Here is a 21,742-nt window from a genome sequence, read left to right as displayed (position 1 = left end):
CTTTTTTCTCACCTATTACCGTCACCCACCTAGGAGACGAAGGAGGAGTAGGTGGTGGTGGTGTATAGAGAGACGCTGTGGCTCACCTATTCATTTAATTGCTTAATTCTGAGAGGCAACAAGTCATATTTTCATTTATTTATTTTGAAGAAGCAGTGAGTTTTATTTACTTAAGTAATGAATTTTAAAAAACGTCGAGTCCTACTGACTTGTTCGATGAATTACGAGTGCCAGCGTGTCTTCTTTTCATGCTTTATTATATTGTTGGGGGGTGGGATATGTATTTGGCTCTGAGTGTACTGTTATTGCCTTTACTTGTGCGGCCACAATACCGCAAAGAATGCGTGCTGTTAGTCGTCTCACTCTACCATGAAACAATCACTACAGTTATCGCACCTACTAACACCATCGCTAACACACCTCTCCCCTAACCCAAATAAAATTGCCTGGCGGTACAATAAAAAAGGACCTCGCTGTAATAAAGGGGTTAAATAAGACTATTACGAATTCCACCACTATCCGAGCGTCTCTCCTCATATGAATAAAATCATCCTACCAAGACGAAAATAAAAGAACGACGGCATCGTAATGACAATGTTTACCCTTGAAAGACGCCACAAATCCTAACTGTTCTACTCGCACTCTCACGACCACAGACGATTTTACTCAGATTATGAGTGGTTTTCCTTCCTTTTAACCCTTCCAGTCCGATGAAATACTTTTGATTTTAGCCTTGTCGCTACCAGACGATTTCATTCAGCTTAGAGGAGACTTTTCGAATTGAAGACGTTAAATACAGCCTTCCATAACCCCTTTATGGCCATATGTATGTTGAATAAAACTGTTTGGTGGAAGAAAGAATAGCATAAATAATACGACACCGGAATAGTCAAGTTAAATATAGCGATAATGAACACTCATTCTCCAACCTTAACTTGACTGAGATCTTCGTCCTTTTGGTGTTTACTTCACGTAGGTCGATGGAAGAATAAGATATTACTGCTGTAAATCCTTTCTGTAATATTTCTTGTGACAATATCTCTGTCTTGTGCCAAGAACACAGCGCTATATGGAGAGATGTCAAATTTGGACCAAAATAGTCATGAGATTACAACAGAGGTGCCTTGCATTTCCTTGTCCAATGTGAAGTATTTAGGGTCAACGGGAAGATGCATTTCGGAACCAAGTTAAAGTGAAATGAGTATAAGAGGTGTCTTCCCTTCTTCTCAAGCATGACGCTGTTGAGGTCCGAAGAAATTATGATTAAGGGTTAAATATCTACTGTGCTGAACATAATGAACAATAACAGAGGTGCGCTCCCTTCTTCGCCAGCATGACGTTGTTGATGGCCTGCGGGGTGATGAGGGCAGCAGTGTGGGTGGGCTGGACCCAGCCTCACTCTTACAACTGCGGCGAACCGTACGACAGATCATCTCAGAGACAACGCCACTCAAGCCCGCCAACGCATCAGGCACCAGGACTCGGGATGTATACGACTACACAAGTAAGTCAATATTTTTGCCACCAACCACCACTGGGAACAGAGACGAATCGTTTCGTGAGTCCGCTGCTCTTGGGAGGAAGGGGAAGTGAAGATGTTGCCCCCGAGCTCACATGATGGCGGACAATGACGAAACACACGCGTCTGTAATCTACGGATACAAGTTAATATTAAACATAACTAATCAGCAGAAGTACTGTAAAAATGGCGTAACAGAATATATACACAGTTAGGCGGAAAAGACGTTAAAGCTACCTTCACTCGTATAGCTGCCAAACCCCACCTGGTTCCTTATATCAATTTAATCTTGAAATTAGTTCTGACATAGTATTTGATATACATCTCACAACCAGAGATTCCTCTCCTTTCACAGCCATGGATGTTTTTACGAAGCTTGCACTGTATAACACTATAACACCCTTTTTTTTTTTTTTTTTTTTTTTTTTTAAGTGAAGAAAGTTCCTAGCAGTTAAAGAATTAGAAGCTATCTTGTTAATCCTTGCACTGTTCTGGACCTACATAGATATTCTGCTATGACTACTTCCAAACAACGTTATTTTGCAGATAGATCTTTACCAGTTCATCTACACAGCCTTAATGGGTTAACTGGCTTTTACAGTACACTACATTACCTCTTGCTTGCATCGTGCTTTTGGTTTTCTCTCGCCTTACACCTATGATTAACATATCTAGTCCTGGGCAACCTGTAATATTGCCTATCCTCCAATTTCCTTGCGATCATTATCTACTTGCAGTTTTTCAAACGCAAGGTGTAAATTGTCACAAAACTGAAATTATACGACTGGAAAATCTTTCATAGAACGTTCAGAAACTGATAATTTAATATATATCGAAGAAGATTCCATTGAAAGTTGGACGATGCACTGAGGAAAAATTTCGGGATATACTTTAGACAGTGATGATTTGCATACCGGCTATGGAATTTAAAAAAAAAAAAAAAAAAAAAGACGGAAAAATTACTATAATCTGGTAGAGTTTGGGGGATGTTTCAATTTATAAACCGTTAATTAAAAGGCACAAAGATGAAATGAAAGTAAATTCCAAAGAAGGGGGACTTGAAAGCGTGGGAATATCTGCACGTGACAATCGTCTCATATCTTCACACCAGATCCCCCCCTCAAAAAAAAAAAAAAAAAAAAAAAAAAAAAAAAAAAGACCCCCAATGCATCTTGCGGCGAATTACCCTGGAACCACCATGACAAAAGACAAAAATGTATAAGAAAAGTGACACAAAAAACACGAACTCTCTCCCCCTGTGCTTAGTGTGAAATGGTCCGTGGTGAGAGAAAGCGAGATAATTCGTCTCCTGCGATTATCTTGACGCCTCCGATAAAAATGACGGCTCATCCTGGCGGGTTTCTTTTGTTGGGTTGTTTTTGACCGTCCGTACTCTAAAGGGTGATCAGCAGTTGTGCGTGTAAAAAATAATGGTGCAATTAATCGTTTTGTTGGTGTTTTGATACATTACTTCATTAATTACTTCCTGCAAGTTTTCCCTTCGCACTCTTGTCAACCAGCACTCCAACCTAAGGGTTTTGTTTTCTTTGTTTATTTTTCTTTTTTTATATCATTCATACCTACTTCAAAAGATTCAGTTCAGCTTATGAGAGCCTCCCAAATGTGAAACGGTTAATGAAGACTGTAACTAAAACCCTCCGGTTCGAAAAATCAAAGTAACCTGAATAAGGAAAAGTTCTGAGATAGCAAGAACAAAATATAAAAGACGTCATCGTAACGGAGAGTTAATTGCGTCCTCCATTTTTTTTCCCTCGCACTGCTGTCCATCCCATTAATACTTTTCATAGGTACAGACGTATTTAGGTGATTTATTCCAGCAAACACCAGTGAACTTTGATTATATGAGATACCCTTGCGAAAAGATGGTTAATAGTTATCTCGATTAACCCTCGCTTTTCAATAGATGTAATTAAGGTATTTTGTTCTGGCTCAAATGTATTTGTTCAGCTCAGAGAAATACCTACACTCATGGAATTAACGTCATGCTCATCTTCTGTTAGCTCCTCACCAAAGAGCATACGCGTGCTTATTTTGTCATTCTCTCATTTTTTTTTATGCCAAAAAATTCAACAACTATGCATTTATGACTAGTTACTTCTGACGGGTTTCAAAGTCTCTATTAACCCCTTGAGTTCGATGTTGTATTACTTTTTCTAGTGTTGCTATCTCCATACACAGCGTAGGAAAGACTCTGCAAGCCTTAATTAACCTTTTCACTATTAGGGGCTCTCTTTAAGCTCAATAAAATCGTCAAGGGACACCAAGAATAAATTTAAAATGTAGCCAGATTGAAGGGATTAACTGCATCAATTAAAGATGCCTTTCTTAAGTTGAAAAAAAAAAAAAAAAAAAAAAAAAAGCGGAGAGAAAACCTTAACATAAAGAGGCCGTCACGGCATCTCATCCCTCCACTATAATGACGACTTATGAATATTTTTTGTAACTATAAAGGCATTAAAAGCAACTTAAAGCCCTCTTGGACTTGATGTGTTAATGGAGATAGATTATAACCCCTTCCGTATGTGAGGTACTATCCTAGGCGTAATAACATTGATTGGTGTTAGCAAGACAAAAATAAATAAATAAATAAGTAAATAAAGCGTTTTGATACTGAAGAGGCTAAATACAGGATGTCTGAAAAATGTAGGCACGTTCTCAACAGTGCAGTGTTGTTGAGGAAATGACACGCCACAGTACGATGAAACCTACTGTACAGGTGTATGCAACATAATTTTCATACATACGAGTACAGTTCGTACATGTAGTCACCTGTTATTTTTCTGAGACACCCTGTATATGGTGAGTCCTCCGTCCTATAGTCAGAATCGAATAAAAAACATCTTTAATGAGAGAGAGAGAGAGAGAGAGAGAGAGAGAAATTTAGCACACCCTCAAATAAGTAAAATTCCTTGCGGTGTATGCAACCGTAAATTATATAAAAGTTTGTTGTCATGTGAAAGCTACTCACTCTCTCTCTCTCTCTCTCTCTCTCTCTCTCTCTCTCTCTCTCTCTCTCAGACAAACGACCACTGCTTTATGCTTCCAATAATTACCACTCCCGTCCACGTTACGCTTCATCACCAACACGAACGCAATCCATGTCTAATTTCCTACACCCGCTCACTTGTCACTGTCTCGCTGTTCATAATTCATCACCTCACTCAAAACTTTCGACTGATTTAATTTCCATCAGTATAATCGTCATTACAACGACATTTTCGTCAGCATTATAATCGGTCTTTTTAAAACAACTATTTCCAAATTTTCCTCTGATGTTGCTGTTAGAACAAACTATTTCACTGAACCCCTTCACAAGGAGAGGTCTCTCCTAAACAGAATTATTTCGCCTGGCGGTAGAAAAAAAAAAAAAAAAAAAGATTAATATGAAATTTATAATCTATTCATTACCAGAGATATCCTTGACCCTGAGTAAAACTGTCTGATGGTAGGAAAAGTAAGATCTGAAAGGAGCCATTGCAGCGATGGGTTAAAATGCCATCACTGTCACAGCGAAACACATCACTACCACTGTCTCACACACACACACACACACACACACATCTCATCCCTACACTATAATGACACGAGTATGCATTTAGGAACGGGAATTCAAATACCAGTATTCTTTCCACTACGCTTCTGAAAACAACGTCACTAACTACAACACAAGACAATACCTACATAAATGACTCGTTTTAATCATTACAAGTAACATTATTGAATCTATGGCTCTGTGTCTCCACTTCAGGGTCGTTCCACGTGGGTACAAGCTGCCATGACCTGCAGGGAAGCCAGGGCGCCTCCAAGAGTGGCGTGTACCTAATCCACCCACCCAACCTGGTGCAGGGGCCGTGGAAGGTGTTCTGTGATATGGAGAGTGAAGGTGGCGGATGGACCGTCTTCCAGGTCAGTCACCTTTATTTCATTGTCCTCCCTTCCATATTTAACTCTTTCGCTACGACGACGGCTTTATCATTTTATTCTAACTAGTGTCACGCGATTTCATATTTAACTCCCTCAGTGTGGTGGTAGCATGGTTATTATTTCAGCCTTGTTATCATTACACAATTCTGTTCATTACAGAAAGGATCTTTCCTTGCTAAGAGGCTGGAAACTTGTGTCTATTAATCCCTTTATCATGGAAGATACCCTAAGCTGAATAAAATCATCTGCAGACAGCAAAAATAATTGTTGCCAACGTACTAAAGAGTTTAAAGGCGTTTTATGCTGCTGTGTTCTGTGCAGGTGATGCTTTGATGCATTTCAAGTACAGTATTTCAATACACACTACTTCAGATAAGATAGTGATACTTCATTTTACCTAATGCAGACCTCCAAGTCAGGCTGACGACTGCTGCAGCTAATGCTGGGCTGTGGTGCTGTTAACTAAAAAAACATGGCATTTGCCAGGTTAAAGACTATATGCTAAACAGGATCGTAGTTCCATGTCAGGTTATTGATGTAGCGTTAATAACACATATTAAGAAACATTTATATTATTTTCTTTAACGCCGATGGAACAAAACTACTTTGGAAACGATGATAACAATAGGGTATATTATCTAGCTTTTTCTTCCATTTTCAGTCAACTTAAGCTTGTTACCGGTTCTGAATATATTCTGCTGAATATTTTACTGGTGCTTGCTGAAGTATTGTTAGCATTTGGGAGTTATAAAGAGTGTGTGTGTGTGTGTGTGTGTGTGTGTGTGTGCTAATGTTTGTTCCCCTGACTGGTGTGTGTACCGTGGTGTGATGCAGGTGCGAGACGATGTCGAGCCTCACGAGAACTTCATGCGAGGCTGGGAGGACTACAAGGTCGGATTCGGGGACTTCGACAGAGAGTTTTGGCTGGGTAAGTACTGTTGTCCACACCTCCCCCCTTTCAATCTCATCTTGTCCTCCTCCCCACCCTTTTCAATCCCTTCTTGTCCTCTTTCCACAATCTCCTCTCGTCCTCCTTCTCCTCCCCTCTCTTTTCCTCACTGATATATCTTGTGCTTTATTTCAGATTAGTAACCCATGCATATACAGTCATTCACATTACCTACATTCAGCAGTTACAGCCATACCTCATGCAAAACTCCACTTAATGATGTTCGAGATTTCCCCATCAGACTGGTTTTTATTCCATCTAGGGGCTTATTATCGGTAACCGCAATTATTACGCAATGGTAAACACTCTTACTGTTACGATAATTCTATGAAATAAAATTTTTGCATGTTACACGGATTTATCACAAGTGTCCTTATAAAATATTATATATATATATATATATATATATATATATATATATATATATATATATATTACTGTTACGATAATTTTATGAAATAAAATTTTTGCATGTTACACGGAATTATCACAAGTGTCCTTATAAAATCTTATATATATATATATATATATATATATATATATATATGCTTAGCTTCAGTGGATAATAATTTAAACATACGTAATTAATAACAAACTGTTCATTCGTGGACGCTAGACCAAAGACTGAGTGTAAATGGAAGGTGAAGTGATCTCTGACTTATCTCTCTGTCTCTTTACCTCCCCTCCCCCCCTCCCCAGCTCTCACTCATGACGCTGTGACTTTGTGACAGAACTTCTAGTCTCATGTCTGCCTCATAAACCCTATGAGAAAACCCCTTCTAGTCTTTACCAACCCACCACCGCCGAGCAGTAAGATCAACACTTTCGTTGTAACAATCAGTTTCGTCTAATCATACTTTTAGTATTTTTCTTCTGAGTATCATGTCCTGCTCTCTTTTCTTTATCTATCTTATAATACTTTCCCTCCCTCCAAGCTATGGGGACCTTCATTCACACACACACACACACACACACACACACACACACACACACCGGTGACCCGGTGAATTACACACACACACACACACACACACACACACACACACACACCGGTGACCCGGTGAATTACACACACACACACACACACTCAATCAATATCCTGTCGTAGCTAACATGTGTTTTTGCAGGAAACGTGAGTGCATACAAAATCTTTTCGTGTCCCCCATTTTTCCTACAAGAGTAAGTATTAGTTACAGTAGGAGACAAACACTATGGTAAATTATTTTGGGAATGTAATTCCAGTAGCAACATTTTTTTCCCATCCTCTTCCCCAACCCTTCTCACCTCCCCTGCTCACTCACTTATAAGAAGTGTCATCTTCCCCGTTACACTGACACACTCTTCCACAGTTTCTCCTCCCATACATTAAAACTTTCTCTTCCTCCCATGAGTTCCCTCCCCTCTCTTTCCAACTTTCTTTATATCCATGTGGCTTCCTCCGGTACGAAAAGAGAAAACGCGCGCACGCGCGCGCGCGCGCGCGCACACACACACACACACACACACACACACACACACACACACACACACACACACACACACACACACACACACACACACACACACACACACACACACACACACACACACACACACACACACACACACAACGTATTGTTAAAAACATGCATGGATTTAAAGACAGTAACGACAGACTGAACATTGCGAGCCTGACTCAGGCCTGTAATGATAGTTAGGTATGAACTCAAACACTTGCAACTGTGGAACGCAAAGTGGGTAAACAAATGACTTGAAAACACGATTTTTTTTTTTTTTAAGTTATATATGAGTCGGTGTCGTACTGAACGGTATGTCACCTACCTTCACCCATGCATCACAATGACTGAACCGTGTATATGCAGACTCATACTAGTTCTGAATCAGTAAGTCCATGATGAAGTGCTGAATTAATGAATTGTGACCCACTCACTGACTAGAGAAAGATGTTGGTTCAGGGAAGAACTGGCTGAATGCCTGAGTTACAGATATGAGAAATGACCAACTGATTGCTTTCTTTTCTGAAAGGCGACTCCCTGACTGACTAACGTACACTAGGAATAATCAAGGGTAACTGCATTAAAAGAGAATGTTATGACTTAAAAACAGTGACTCGCGGACTAACTACAGGATGAACTCACAGTAAAGAGTCATAGTAAATAATAGCAAAACTAAAAGTGGTTCATTATGGCTGGCAATAACAAACGGCAAGGCTGATAATGAATCTGTAAGGCTGTCTGCGGATAACAAAACTAACAATGACTCCCAGACAGACAAAATATAAAATGTCTACTGGTATATGTCTTAAGATAAACAATGACTCTCAGCTGAGTTAACAACGTAACAGTGAATCAATAAGACTACAACAGATTTACAGTAAGACTCAAAGTAACTCACACCATGGCTGGTAATGATTAACAAGACGAGTAACTCACAGCATGAATGTCAGACTAACAACGAGCCTTGCAGTAACTCACAGTTCGAGTGATATATTTATCATCTGTGGACTGTGTTACAGCATGACTGAAAACAACACGGCAATATTTATAATGATTCCCAGTAAGACTGACAACATTTCAAGACCGGCAATGATTCACACTAAAACTAACAATACTTCAAGACTTACAACTCATCAAGCCTGACAATAACTCATTGCAAGACTGATAATGACTAAGCAAGACTGAAAATGACTCACTGCAAGACTGTCAATGAAGTACAGCAAAACTTACCATGACTCACAGAAAGGCTGTCAATGACTCACAGCCAGAATGGCAATGACTCTTTGTAATATTAAAAATGACTCACAGCCAGACTGAAAATGACTCATAACAAAGCTGACACTGACTCACAGCAAGACTGACCATGACTCACAGCAAGACTGATGATGACTCATATGAAGACTACCGATACTTCAAGGCCGACAATTACTTATCAAAACTGACAGTGAACCACAGCACGAATAACAAATACTCACAGTAAGAATGAAAATGACTCACTATAATACCAACAATATTACAGGTTGACAGTGACTCAAATTACGACTGATGATGATTCAAAGTAAGATTAGCCTAAAATTGTTTCTTGACTGACAGAGACTCACAATAAGACTGACAATGACTAACGGTAAGACTAACAATACTTCAAGACTAACAAGGAATAAGCAAGACTGACAATGACTATCAATATTTCAAAACTGACAAAGACTCAAAGTAAGATTACCAGTACAGCAGACGGTAACTAGCGGCAATATGACAATGATCAAAGGGAACACATTTAATGTATTAAAAGTCAAACAATGACGCACAGAAACACTAATTATAATTCACAGGACTGACAAGGACTAGAAGCAAGACAGACGATGAATTACTGAGACTGAATGACCCAGAAAAGCTGAGTGACCTATCAGCAGCAAGACTGACAACGACTCAGCACTACTGAGTTACTCGCAGCAAGACTGACAACGACTCAGCAGAGTCAGCACTACTGAGTTACTCGCAGCAAGACTGACAACGACTCAGCAGAGTCAGCACTACTGAGTTACTCGCAGCAAGACTGATAATGATAGACAAACAGTGACTGACAGAGAGGGAGAATCACAATAAGAATGAGATTGACTCACAAAAAGACATACCAATGACTTATGGTCAACAATGACTCACAGCAAGACTGACACTGACGTACAGCAGGACTGATAATGACTCACGGTAAGACTAGCAATGACCCACTGCGGCTAACAATATTTCAAGACTGACAGTATTTCACATAAAGACTGAAAATGACTGATAGTAAGACTGACAATATTTTAAGACTAACAATGACTCATATTAAGGCTGACAACGACCCACAGCAAGAATGACAATTACTCAAAGTAGGACTGACAATGACACGTAGTTTTTGCGTGACCCAGCAAGACAGACAATGACTCACAGTAAGAATGACATGGACTCAGCAAGACTGACAATGGCTCAATAAGACTGAGTGACTCATAGTATGACTATCCACAGTTCAAGACTGACAATGACTCAGTAAGAATTCCTATTATTCACAGTAAGACTTAAAATATTTCAAAACTGACGATGACTCGAAGTAAGATTTGCTATTATTCACAGTAAGACTATTCCTATTTCAAGACTGATAATGACTCATAGTAAGATTTGCTATTATTCACAATCAGACTAACAGTATTTCAAGACTGACAATGACAGTGACTGTTAATAACCCACAGTAAGACTGACAATGACTCACAGCAAGCTCGACAGTGACTCAGGAACTGACAAAAACTTAAAGTAAGATTAACAATTACTCACAGTAGGACTGTCATTGATTTACGATAACTTACGGTATGAATGATAATGACTCAGCAAGACCAACAATGACTCAGTAAAAGAGAGTGGCTCACAGAAAGACTATCCATATTTCAAGACTGCCGATGACTCTCAGTAAGATTCTTGATTCTTCACAGTAAGACTAACAATATTTCACGACTGCCAATGACTCACAATAAGATTTGCTGTTACTCACAGTAAGACTATCAATATTTCAAGACTGACAATGACGGGGACGGTCAGTTACTCATAATATGACTGGCAATGACTCACAGGAAGCCCGACAACGACTCCGTAACTGACAACGACTCACAGTACGACTAACAGTGATTCACTATAAGACTCCCAGTGACAAAGTAAGAATGACTGACTTGCTGCAAAGATGACATCGGCTTATATGACTGAAAAATCAGTCCTTAAAGGCTGACAGTACCTCCGAGCAATACTGTAAACAGCTCACAACACGACTAATCATTGTTCACAGCAAGACGGACGACTCACATCAAGACTGATACGAAATACCATTCTCAAGAAGTCTGAGTCACTCAGAGTAGTACTGAAAACAGCTTTTAGCAAGACTGATAATTCGCAGTATGAGTGATAATTCACTAGGACTGATATGAAATACATATTAACAGCGACTTTCAGCAAGATAAGGAATAACTCTCAGCATGACTAATAACGACTCACAAAACTGACAGCTGTCGACAAGACCTACCCCATCAAAAGGCTGACTTATATTATGACTAATAATTACACATCAAGAATGACAGTGGTATACGACATGGCTGTGGCCAACACTGAGATACATCCACTGATAATAACTACCAGTAAGGATCACAGCGACTGTCAAAATAACTGACCATTACTCACAGGCAAACCAACAAAGATTCACAGCAAGACTGAATTATTCACAGTAAGACTGACAGTGAAGAGTATTTCTGACAAAAATTTGCAACACAACTAGGTTTACCAATGGCCCAAACTATAAAAAACTCACAAAATAAATGACTCATATGAAGACTGATTTTAACTTACAGCAATGCTGAAAATGACCAACAAGTCTGATAATGACTCGCAGTAAGACTGATAATTACTTACAGCAGGTTAAACAATTCCTTGCAGCAGGATTAATACCGACTCACAGCAACATAGACAGTTGTCCATACAATTGGCCTAATACTGACACTGACTGGAGGCAAGACTAACAACAACTGATTCACAACAAGACTACCCATGACTTACAACAAGACTAACAGTGGCACACAGCAACTCTGAACCAGACTCACAACGGAGTCAGAAACAGGCAATACTGTATGACTTAGCAAACTTTATGAATTAATTAACAGGAAGACTGTAACAACTCACAGCAGTATTGATTGACTCACAGTATGACTGACTGACTACAGTGACTTACAGCAAGACTAACATCATTTACAACAATGAGAGGCTAAAACACTAACTCACAGTCACTGACAACACAAGGCTCACATGGACTCAGCGGAGTGACGACCCAAAGTAAAATGATTCTGGCTCATCAAGACTGACAGTGACTCACGACGATAATTATTAAAAAGTGACTCACAGGACGACTGACATTGATTTACTGCAAGACTGGCTATGACTCAGAGCAGGAAAAACATTAACTTGGGGAAACTCTGACTGACTCGACAAGAGACTGTAACTTACATTACGTTATGACTTACAGTGACTTACAGTAAGATTAACACTGACAGACAGCAAAACTGACAATGACTCCTAGCAAGACGGATAATTATTCAACAGTATGACTGAAAATGACATATTTTATGCACAGACCTCTAAGCACTCACAAGGAAGCCTGTTCCCTGCGACAAAGTGGCATTTCTAGGTACCAGTTGACTTTGCCACACAACAAGTCACAAGACTGACAATGATTTTAAAAAACTGACAATAATTCATAATTTACAATAATATACAAAACAGCTTAACTAACCAGCCTAAGAGAAAACTGCAAACTGAGTGACTCAGAGAAAGGGTAATACTGACTCACGGCAAGAGGAACAATGACTCAGGGAAAGACGAAATTACGAACTCACAAGACTGACACTTGTAAGATGACTCAGTGACCAAATATGACTGACAATACTTCACAGTACTGATAATGATTCATAAGACTCAGTTATAATAATGCTGGCAATGGTTAACACTGACACTGACTCACATTAAGTGCCAGTAACTCACAGTGTGACTAGGTGATTCAAAACATGATTGACCATACTTCATAGCAGTGATAATGATTCACAAGACTCAGTTAAAACAATATTGGCAATGGTTAACACTGGCACTGACTCACCTTAAGTGTCAGTAACTCACAGTGTGACTACGTGATTCAAAAGACCGACACTGACTTCCAGTGAGACGAGACTTAAATCACAAGACTATCACTGACTCACAACAAAACTCTGGTAGGCTGACAGCAGCTACCTCACGAGACAATGACTCAAGCAACTCAGCGTAAGACTGACAGTGACCTATGGAAGAAATGAGTGGCTAATAATTATCCGTCACAGCAGAAAACTAATGTAATTCAGTATGACTAGAATGCACTAACAACGCTGCGAGTAACTAATAATACTGGAGGTGACTCGTTGACTGTATTTAATTTTTCTTGACGCATCTCAATGCAAGTGACAGTAACACTCGAAAGGCTGAGTAAGGATGACAGACGCTCACATGATTGGACGACTCATCTCAAGCAACACAGCAGCTCACAAAACTGAATGTTATACAACAAACCTGACAGACTTAAAGTGATCAGTAAATGATACGACTCAACATAAGTAAGAGTGACTAACAAGCCCAACATCGACCCACGAGTAGAATGAGTTACTCATGATAAACTAAGTTCTTCACGAGCAGCTTGACAACAGTGACTAGTGACTCATTATGAAGTCAGCAAATCGTCAAAAGGCTGGTGTTGACTCACTAACATGGTAACTGCTCTTAATACGATTGGCAGACACACAAATTTCATGATGACTTACAACAGACTGGAAGACTCAATAATGCGATACTTTTGCTCTACATAACTGGCTAATTCAAAACAAAATTGACAGTGACTTATACCGTGACTGACAATGGTTTTACTTAAGGAACGGATGACAATAACTTTTAACCAGCGTGACTGTGACTCAGAAAAACCGTCACAAACAAGAATGAAAATTATTAACTTGCAGGAAAACAGAAAGAAGCTAAGAACGAGACTGACTGTGACTCATTACGACCGATAATAATTATGCACAGTAATAACACGACCGACACTCTGAACTAGAATGGAAATGACTGACAGCGAGTCTGCGAGAGAAAATTATTCACAAGACTAACAGCGATTCATAAGACCAACAAAAACTCACAAAGACTGACAACTGATATACGTATCAGATCAACAATGACTCACAGAATGACTGACAGTGATTTACAACGAAACTTAAAGTGGTTCATATAACAATTAACAGTAGCTGACAAGACACTGTCTTACAATAAGACTTCCTGTTACTCAGTACGAATTAAATGTGTTCACAAAACAAATATAAAATTACTAGACAAGACTGACCATGAATCAAACATGACCTACTGCAACTTACACGTCTGGATAACTGATCTCAAAAGCTGACATATGACTGAAACACTAATCTCCTGACAGCGACCGACAAAGCTGATCATATTTCACTTGCCTATGAATGATTTACAGGTATTAATGCTATAACTCTTGGTGAATGACGTGAACATGAATAACTCAGTGGAATATATTATATATAATATATTCCACTGAGTGTGTGTGTATATATATATATATATATATATATAAATAAATAGTTGTGACCTTCAGGATGTCAGACCTTATCACAAAAATAACAGCGACTCAACAAGGTTTACAGAAACTCTTAAGAAAGCCGATGGTGACTCTTTACTAGTCTGACAGCACCTCACCGCAAACATGACTTGTAAGGACAACAGAGAGATGACACCAATTTTAATAAGGTTTAACTTAATGGATACAGATTGTAAGCAAAACAGATTACTTTTACTGTAAAGACATAGTGAATCGGCAGGGATGGCAGAAAATAAACAAAAAAGAAGCGGTTTACAACAAAACTGGAAAAGGCAAAGAGGACAACAGATAGTGGTTTAAAACAGATCAAACTTTAACAGACCGATTTGGTGTGACTAACGAAATTATACTGATGACACAACTGACATTGACTCATGACTACTGAGATGCACATTACCCCCTGCTGTGACTCCTGATGAGGTAAAATGTGCAATAATGGTGGTGAGCCAGATAATCCTAATACATTACATTACCACAGTCTGACAAAAGGGCTACTGTTCGAAGTGACAGACTGGTCAGACTGATTCACGGACTAAATACTGATTCAGGCTAAACAAATTAATCAAACACATGATTAAACCGACTTACTGACAGAAATGACAGAAGACTGACTTACTGACAGAAAAGACCGAAGACTGTTTATGATTCTTTAAATGAAGCGACTGATTTACCAACTGAATACTGACTAGCTATGACAGACCACCTCTCTTACTTAAAAATTGACTCGCAGACTGAAGAGACAAAGTCACTAACAACACACTGATTTACTAACTGGACTGACTGACTCATTAACTACTGAACGCAACGGTTCACATAGCCTACTAAAAATGAATAGCTCACTGACAGACTATATTGGTTTAATGACCGACGACATAAATTCACTTACTAACAGACTGATTAGTTCACTGAAAAGATTCACTGGCTGAACTGACCCCCTAAATAAAGAATACGAATGACTCAGTGACTAATTTACTCTCTGAACATACAGAACATACTGAACATGGCACAGTGATAAGTCTATTAGCTGACTGAACCGACTGGCATTTAAATGCAGTGAAGTCTCAATAAATGAGCTCCGACTGGACAGATCGGTTCACTGGTTGAATAGTGACTCACAGACTGAACAGATACTCAGTGACGGTAATAAAATTATTCATAATATTAATGAAATTGTTGATTAACTTAGATCAATTCACTGACAAAACAGACTGACGCAATGACTAAATACACGTGCGTTGCTTCTCTAACTGATTATGGATTCACTGACTAGGCAAGCAGGCAGTGAAGAAAAATAACTCCCTAACAGAATACATTGATTCAATGACTAAATATTAATTCAGTGGTGGAGGATCCTATTTCTTGACTGAATGGGCTGATAATGACTGGCACAAACTTACTAAACAGACTCCACCTGAACAGACTGACTCAGTGAATGGAATGACTTACTGAATGGATCGAGTGGATGATTTGTTTAACAAACTAAACACTACACTGAAACCTGACACAGTGCGTGGATACTAACTGAACAGATCGTAACTGACTGACTCATTCTTTAAACACTGAAGAGATGGCCACTGACTGAACATATTCAGCACGAGACTAAGCTGGCTGTGACTGAAGAGAATGTCTCAATGGCCACTGACTGAACATATTCAGCACGAGACTAAGCTGGCTGTGACTGAAGAGAATGTCTCAATTATGAAATAACACACACACTCTGCATGAGTTACTTCACTGACTGAAAAGACTGACAATAACTTAACGGACCCAATTTGCTGACCGATTAGACTGACACCCTGTCTGAACAGAATAATTACCGTCTAAACCTACTAACTCAGTGCCGAAATACTGATTCACTGACTGAACTGACTGAATCACTGCTTAAAAAGGATTTCTTGACTGACGGACTACTGTATGTAAATAAATATTATTTATTCCCTGACTGAATGTAGTGTAATGAAGCACTGACTGAACAGACTAACAGTCCGCAGAGATGGATTCACTGACTGAACAGACTAACCCAGTGGCTTCACAGATTGCTTCAGTGAAAGATCGGTGATTAAATAAACAGAATTATTAACTGACTGAACGGACTGATTCACTGACTCAACAGACTGTCTAACTGAAAGTGATGAACAAAGTGATCCACTGAATACAGACTGACTTCCTTAACTGCATACACTGAAGACCTGACTGAACAGAAAGTCTCACTGTGAGAAATGATTAATTCACTCTCTAAACAAACTGAAACATTACCTCAACTGCTTAAATCACAAACTAAAATAATACACCTATCAACAGACTTACCTGGTTCACCGACAGAATAAAACAGGAAACAGACTAAATAATGTACATTATGACATAACAGCTATACGACCATCAAGCATACTGTACATACAAACAGACTGAGGTGAAGACACAGTTTTATTCACTAAATATACTGGCTCTAAATGAAGACTGACTGACTGAGTAGACACTCTTACAGATTCAACAGTACGACTCGGTGACTGAATTTACTGAATCAGTATCCAAACACTGATTTGCTGACTAACTGAATGCAGTGATACAATGACTCAACAGATGTAATAATACACTAAAGAAACGGCTCTGAGTGGCTTGACTGGATGACTAAATAAGTCTACTCTGAATTCACTGATTCACCGAGTACATTGACTAAGCAGAATAATTCACTGAGCAGACTAATTCACTAATTGAAATTTGACATACTGTCTGAACAATATTACTCACTGACTGAACTGACTGGCTCACAAAGAATAAAGTTACTAACAGGGTACTTGTTCACCGACAAGACTGACTAATCAGAGACAGATTTTCTCTAAAATGACTCATTGACTGATTCGACTGACTCACTAACCTAGCAAAATTGATTTCTCACTAAATTTCTTTTTCATACATTTAATAAATGCATACACAGACTAATACACAGTACCGGTTCAAATTTTAAACAGAATGACTCACGGAATGGATTATAACTGATTCACTGAATGAACTGAATTGAATTTGCACTGCCGTAATTCACAAGGTGAACCCATTAACCCAAAGACTGCACGGACTGACTCATATATGAACATCAGCAAGATATGCTCACTAGGTGAACAGACTGACTCAATAAATGACCTAAAGGATGGCTGGAATATATCACGCCTGACTGACTGAATAAGCTGACTATATGACTTCATAACAAGAGCATAACAAGCCTTCATTTTGCCCACCTACCCCTTCGGTTTACGTCCATTTAACCAATACAAAGATTAAAGTAACTGCATTCACCTCCCAGGTCCATCCTGCTCTTGTAATGATACCAACAAATTATAATTTCCCATTTAAATAAACAAAATTTAAGAATCTAGTCCTGCCCATCTTCAAGGACGACCAAGATGTTCAACATGGGAGCCGGAATGAGCGTGCTTTGCTATTTTTACCTTTTTTTTTTCTTTCTGAGCAGAAAAGGAAACATCCTTTATTTATTGGAGATCCTTCCCCCTTCAAAGGAAACATCCTTAACCTATTGCAGATCCTTCCCCCATCAAAAGTTTGACTAGAATGACTAACTCAGGCTCAGTCTAAATCATTACCTGAACACTGGGTCACTAACTAAAATATGACTAACTAAAGTGTGACTAACTAAACTATAACATGATAGCTTTACTGAACTGACTAGACAAACTGTTTCACAGACTGAACAACAGAACGACTGACACTCACTTTTCCAAGACATGACCACTGACTCATTCAGTAAACAAACGGATTCATTATATTGCATTATACCAAACTACTCCATTAAGTAACTAATCAAACAGACTCAGAAAACTATATACATACATACATATATATATAGTATAGATGACTGGAGCATAAGGCAAGCGATTCCCTGACTGAATCATACCTCGGCTAACACAAACTTTCTGTATTAGGAACTGACACCAACAATTAATGACGTATAAGTAGGTTACCCAAGATTAATAATTCGGTACACAAAACTTGCAAAACATTTATGAATGACAGTTACTGACTCCAAACACAGACAAGACACAGTAAGCTAACAATTACTTCCCATCACTCTGACAGTACTTACTTGTGCACTCCTCCCTACCCAACTCGTCTTTACTGCACCTTGCAACACCTTTTGACAATACCTCTGCATAATTCAGCCGTAGTTACCTTTAGTACAGTGCATATAGTTATCCACTTGTAGCAGTTCTTTGTTGTGCTGTGCTGTGTTGCGTGAGTGATGAGACTGAAGGACTAGGGTGGGTGGGTGTCTGGGGGCCCACAGGCAACATTCTGCTATGGGCCCTCACCAACGTGGACAACCAGACGCAGTACGAATTACACATTGAGTTGGAGGACTGGTCGGGCAACAAGAGGTTCGCCAGGTACAGGGGCTTCAGGGTCGGCTCAGAGAGGGACGCATACCGACTCTACCACGCCAACGTCTACTTCGGCAACGCGGGTCAGTACTGGTTTAGCAGTTTGATTTACAGATCAAAAATTAGATAATGATGGGATTTGATCTGGGAAGAAAATGTTGACTCTAGACTGATGGCAGGAGAACGAGTTAATTTTTAGCGTGCTTAGCTTTATCACCCTGAAATCAGATGACGCAATCAAAATGAACTACTGTACATTAAACTGGATGGCTATAATAAGCTTTGGGTAAACGCTGTTACTGAGCAAAAGGAGCAAAAATAATAATAATAATAATCTATCACCAGACGCCAGGTATATGAGAAATGTTTGCTTACTTTCTGTTCTTGTTCTGCTTCGAGACTTCCTTGATGTTAACATTCACCTCGTCAGTACTACATAATTTCCAATACCCATTCTCAAAGACTGTAACGCTCCCATCCACCACGACTACCACCACCATCACCATCCCGGCCCATCTGCGTACCCTCTCCTGTCTGTTCACTCACCCTTTTATCCCCTCCTACATCTCCATCCCCCCCCCCCTTCAAAAAAAAAAAAAAAAAAAACACACACTGCAAGTGATGAGTTGATATTGTGCACATAACTCCGACCCAAATCCATTTAAATTAATCTACATATACCGGTATTTAGTCATTCTGGAAGAATCTGGAAATACCCACGGAAAGTAGCCCAAATACAGCAGAATCAGTTTGATTTAAGCTAAATATCCATACAACAGCAATCTAACAGATGACACCTCACCAGAAATGACTTTTTAATGGGCTTTAGTTTATTTTAATTACTAGATTAGATTTAAACTGACACAAATGAACGTGAATAGATCTGTCTGGTTCTGGACATGGCTGACATGATAAAAAAAAAAAAAAAAAAGGAGGGAGGGAAGCCAACAGACTTCAGTGGAATTATTTAGATCTAGAGTAGCCTATGTGAATGGTCTCACTGGATCTAACTGTCCAATAACGAATCTGAAAATGACGTTTCCAATTAACCCAATATTGGCCATAATTGAAGGAGATGGATGTTATTGGACTTGACGACTTAAAGTAAAGTTCAAACACCACAAGTAACCACTTACATATTAACCATCAATCACTGCACTAATCTCCTGATAACTAAGTCACGCAGAATAATGGACCGTTTCGAACGTGGTTCTGACGATTTCATGCCGCGACGCAGACAGTCGAAGAACACGCATGTTTGTGAAGGACTATACCAGGAATTTTCAAAAGTGTGGAATGATCCTGGAGTGGACCTCAGTAGCGTAGCCAAGTACCGTTGAAAAGCGAGGCGTATGAAGTCACAAAGCCAACCCCAAACCTACCATAAGGGGTAATATCAGAAAAATTACCACGGTAGTAGATGTTTGTGTTTTCTGGATAAATTAATTGGATTTTTTTTTCCCTACCCTTGACTTTCAAGTTCAAGCTTTACCATCAACGTTTACACCTTAACTTACAAAGCAGTTGCTGTCAGTAATAATGGTATATGAAAATCCTTACCGGTGTGTGCAAAAGATATTACAGTCCCATAAAAGAATTCTCAAGGAAGCAATAACCACTGTAGGGAATCATTATAGTTTTGAGTGGCTCTAGAAAGTCGTGTACACTCGGACTTTCCCTGGGAGAAATCTGTGCTTCCCCCCACCGCTCTCACTCCCCTCCTTAATGTCCCCTCCAGTGCCTCACGCGAAGGTGTTATCATTATCACTATTACTGAGACAGCCCCTACCAACCCAGGCATCAACTCTCCCCACAGCCATCGTCACAAAACTTCACTCCTACGTCCATTATTAACACTGCTGCATCTATCATTATCACTGCTCTGTCCGCCACTGCAGCCAGAGTCACTGCTATTTAGGGTGCTACCATAGTTACCTGTCTCCTTTTCACCATCACCTTGACTTATGCAAATCACTGTCTGTTTCCAGTCGCATTTTATTTGCCGTCACTCTAAAACACAGAACACAAGTTGGATGGGCAGCGGGCACGCTTTTAGGCACGCATACATGCACGCACACAAAAGTCGCACACAAAGTCGCGCGCACACACACACACACACACACACACACACTTAGAGAGAGAGAGAGAGACAGAGAGAGAGAGAGAGAGAGAGAGAGAGAGAGAGAGAGAGAGACCCTTCTGACTTGCCTCATCAGAGTTTCACGACTTTCTCTGCTTTCCCCGCCAGATTATTAGATTCATAACCACTGCTACTCAAGCATGAATACCTGCGACCATCAAAGCCATTACCACTCCCGCTATCCACTAATAATATTACAATCTGCCTCCACCACTAACCACAAGTATCAACCAAGGAAAGTAACCTGCCTCTCAGTACTAAGTATCTGGCGTAGTTTCACTTTTACAGCTACCCACCGCTAACAACATCGCCAACATGACCACTACCACAAATATCTCAGCCTGGCCTACCTACACTTTTCAGCAAAAGTTATTCCATTTATCTGCAGTAAGTAAATAAATATTGAATAAACACTGTCCCTATCCAGTCATTAAAACGCCTTCACAACAATCACAACCACAAGGTCCATACAACCAATTACGAGATATTCTCGTTCTTACACAGTCTAAGGGCCGATTCACACGACCCGTTTTGGTTCCGACAGGCAGTCCGGCGGCTAGACACCGTCGAGAATTCTTACATGCATTCTAATGTAACTGTTC

The 21,742-nt window shown here is 39.5% G+C and overlaps 2 protein-coding genes across 2 annotated transcripts in view; both read left to right on the top strand.

The window, feature by feature from the left end:
* The window catches only part of Rab14 (RAS oncogene family member Rab14), a 512,826-nt gene that overhangs the window by 82,054 nt on the left and 409,030 nt on the right, over positions 1-21,742 (top strand). The window lies entirely within an intron of this gene.
* LOC145406759 (microfibril-associated glycoprotein 4-like) overlaps positions 1-21,742 on the top strand; it is a 29,645-nt gene that overhangs the window by 3,415 nt on the left and 4,488 nt on the right. The window contains exons 2-5 of the mRNA XM_080277856.1: positions 1,333-1,504; positions 5,289-5,446; positions 6,299-6,392; positions 18,907-19,083. Of these exons, the coding sequence (XP_080133982.1) occupies positions 1,333-1,504; positions 5,289-5,446; positions 6,299-6,392; positions 18,907-19,083 (601 nt within the window). The remainder of the gene's footprint in view (positions 1-1,332; positions 1,505-5,288; positions 5,447-6,298; positions 6,393-18,906; positions 19,084-21,742) is intronic.

This window comes from Coenobita brevimanus, chromosome 71 (assembly GCF_032717465.1).
Source record: "Coenobita brevimanus isolate Jiangsu-jjx chromosome 71, ASM3271746v2, whole genome shotgun sequence".
Taxonomy (NCBI): Eukaryota; Metazoa; Arthropoda; class Malacostraca; order Decapoda; family Coenobitidae; genus Coenobita; species Coenobita brevimanus.
This window is presented reverse-complemented; position numbering and strand designations above follow the sequence as displayed.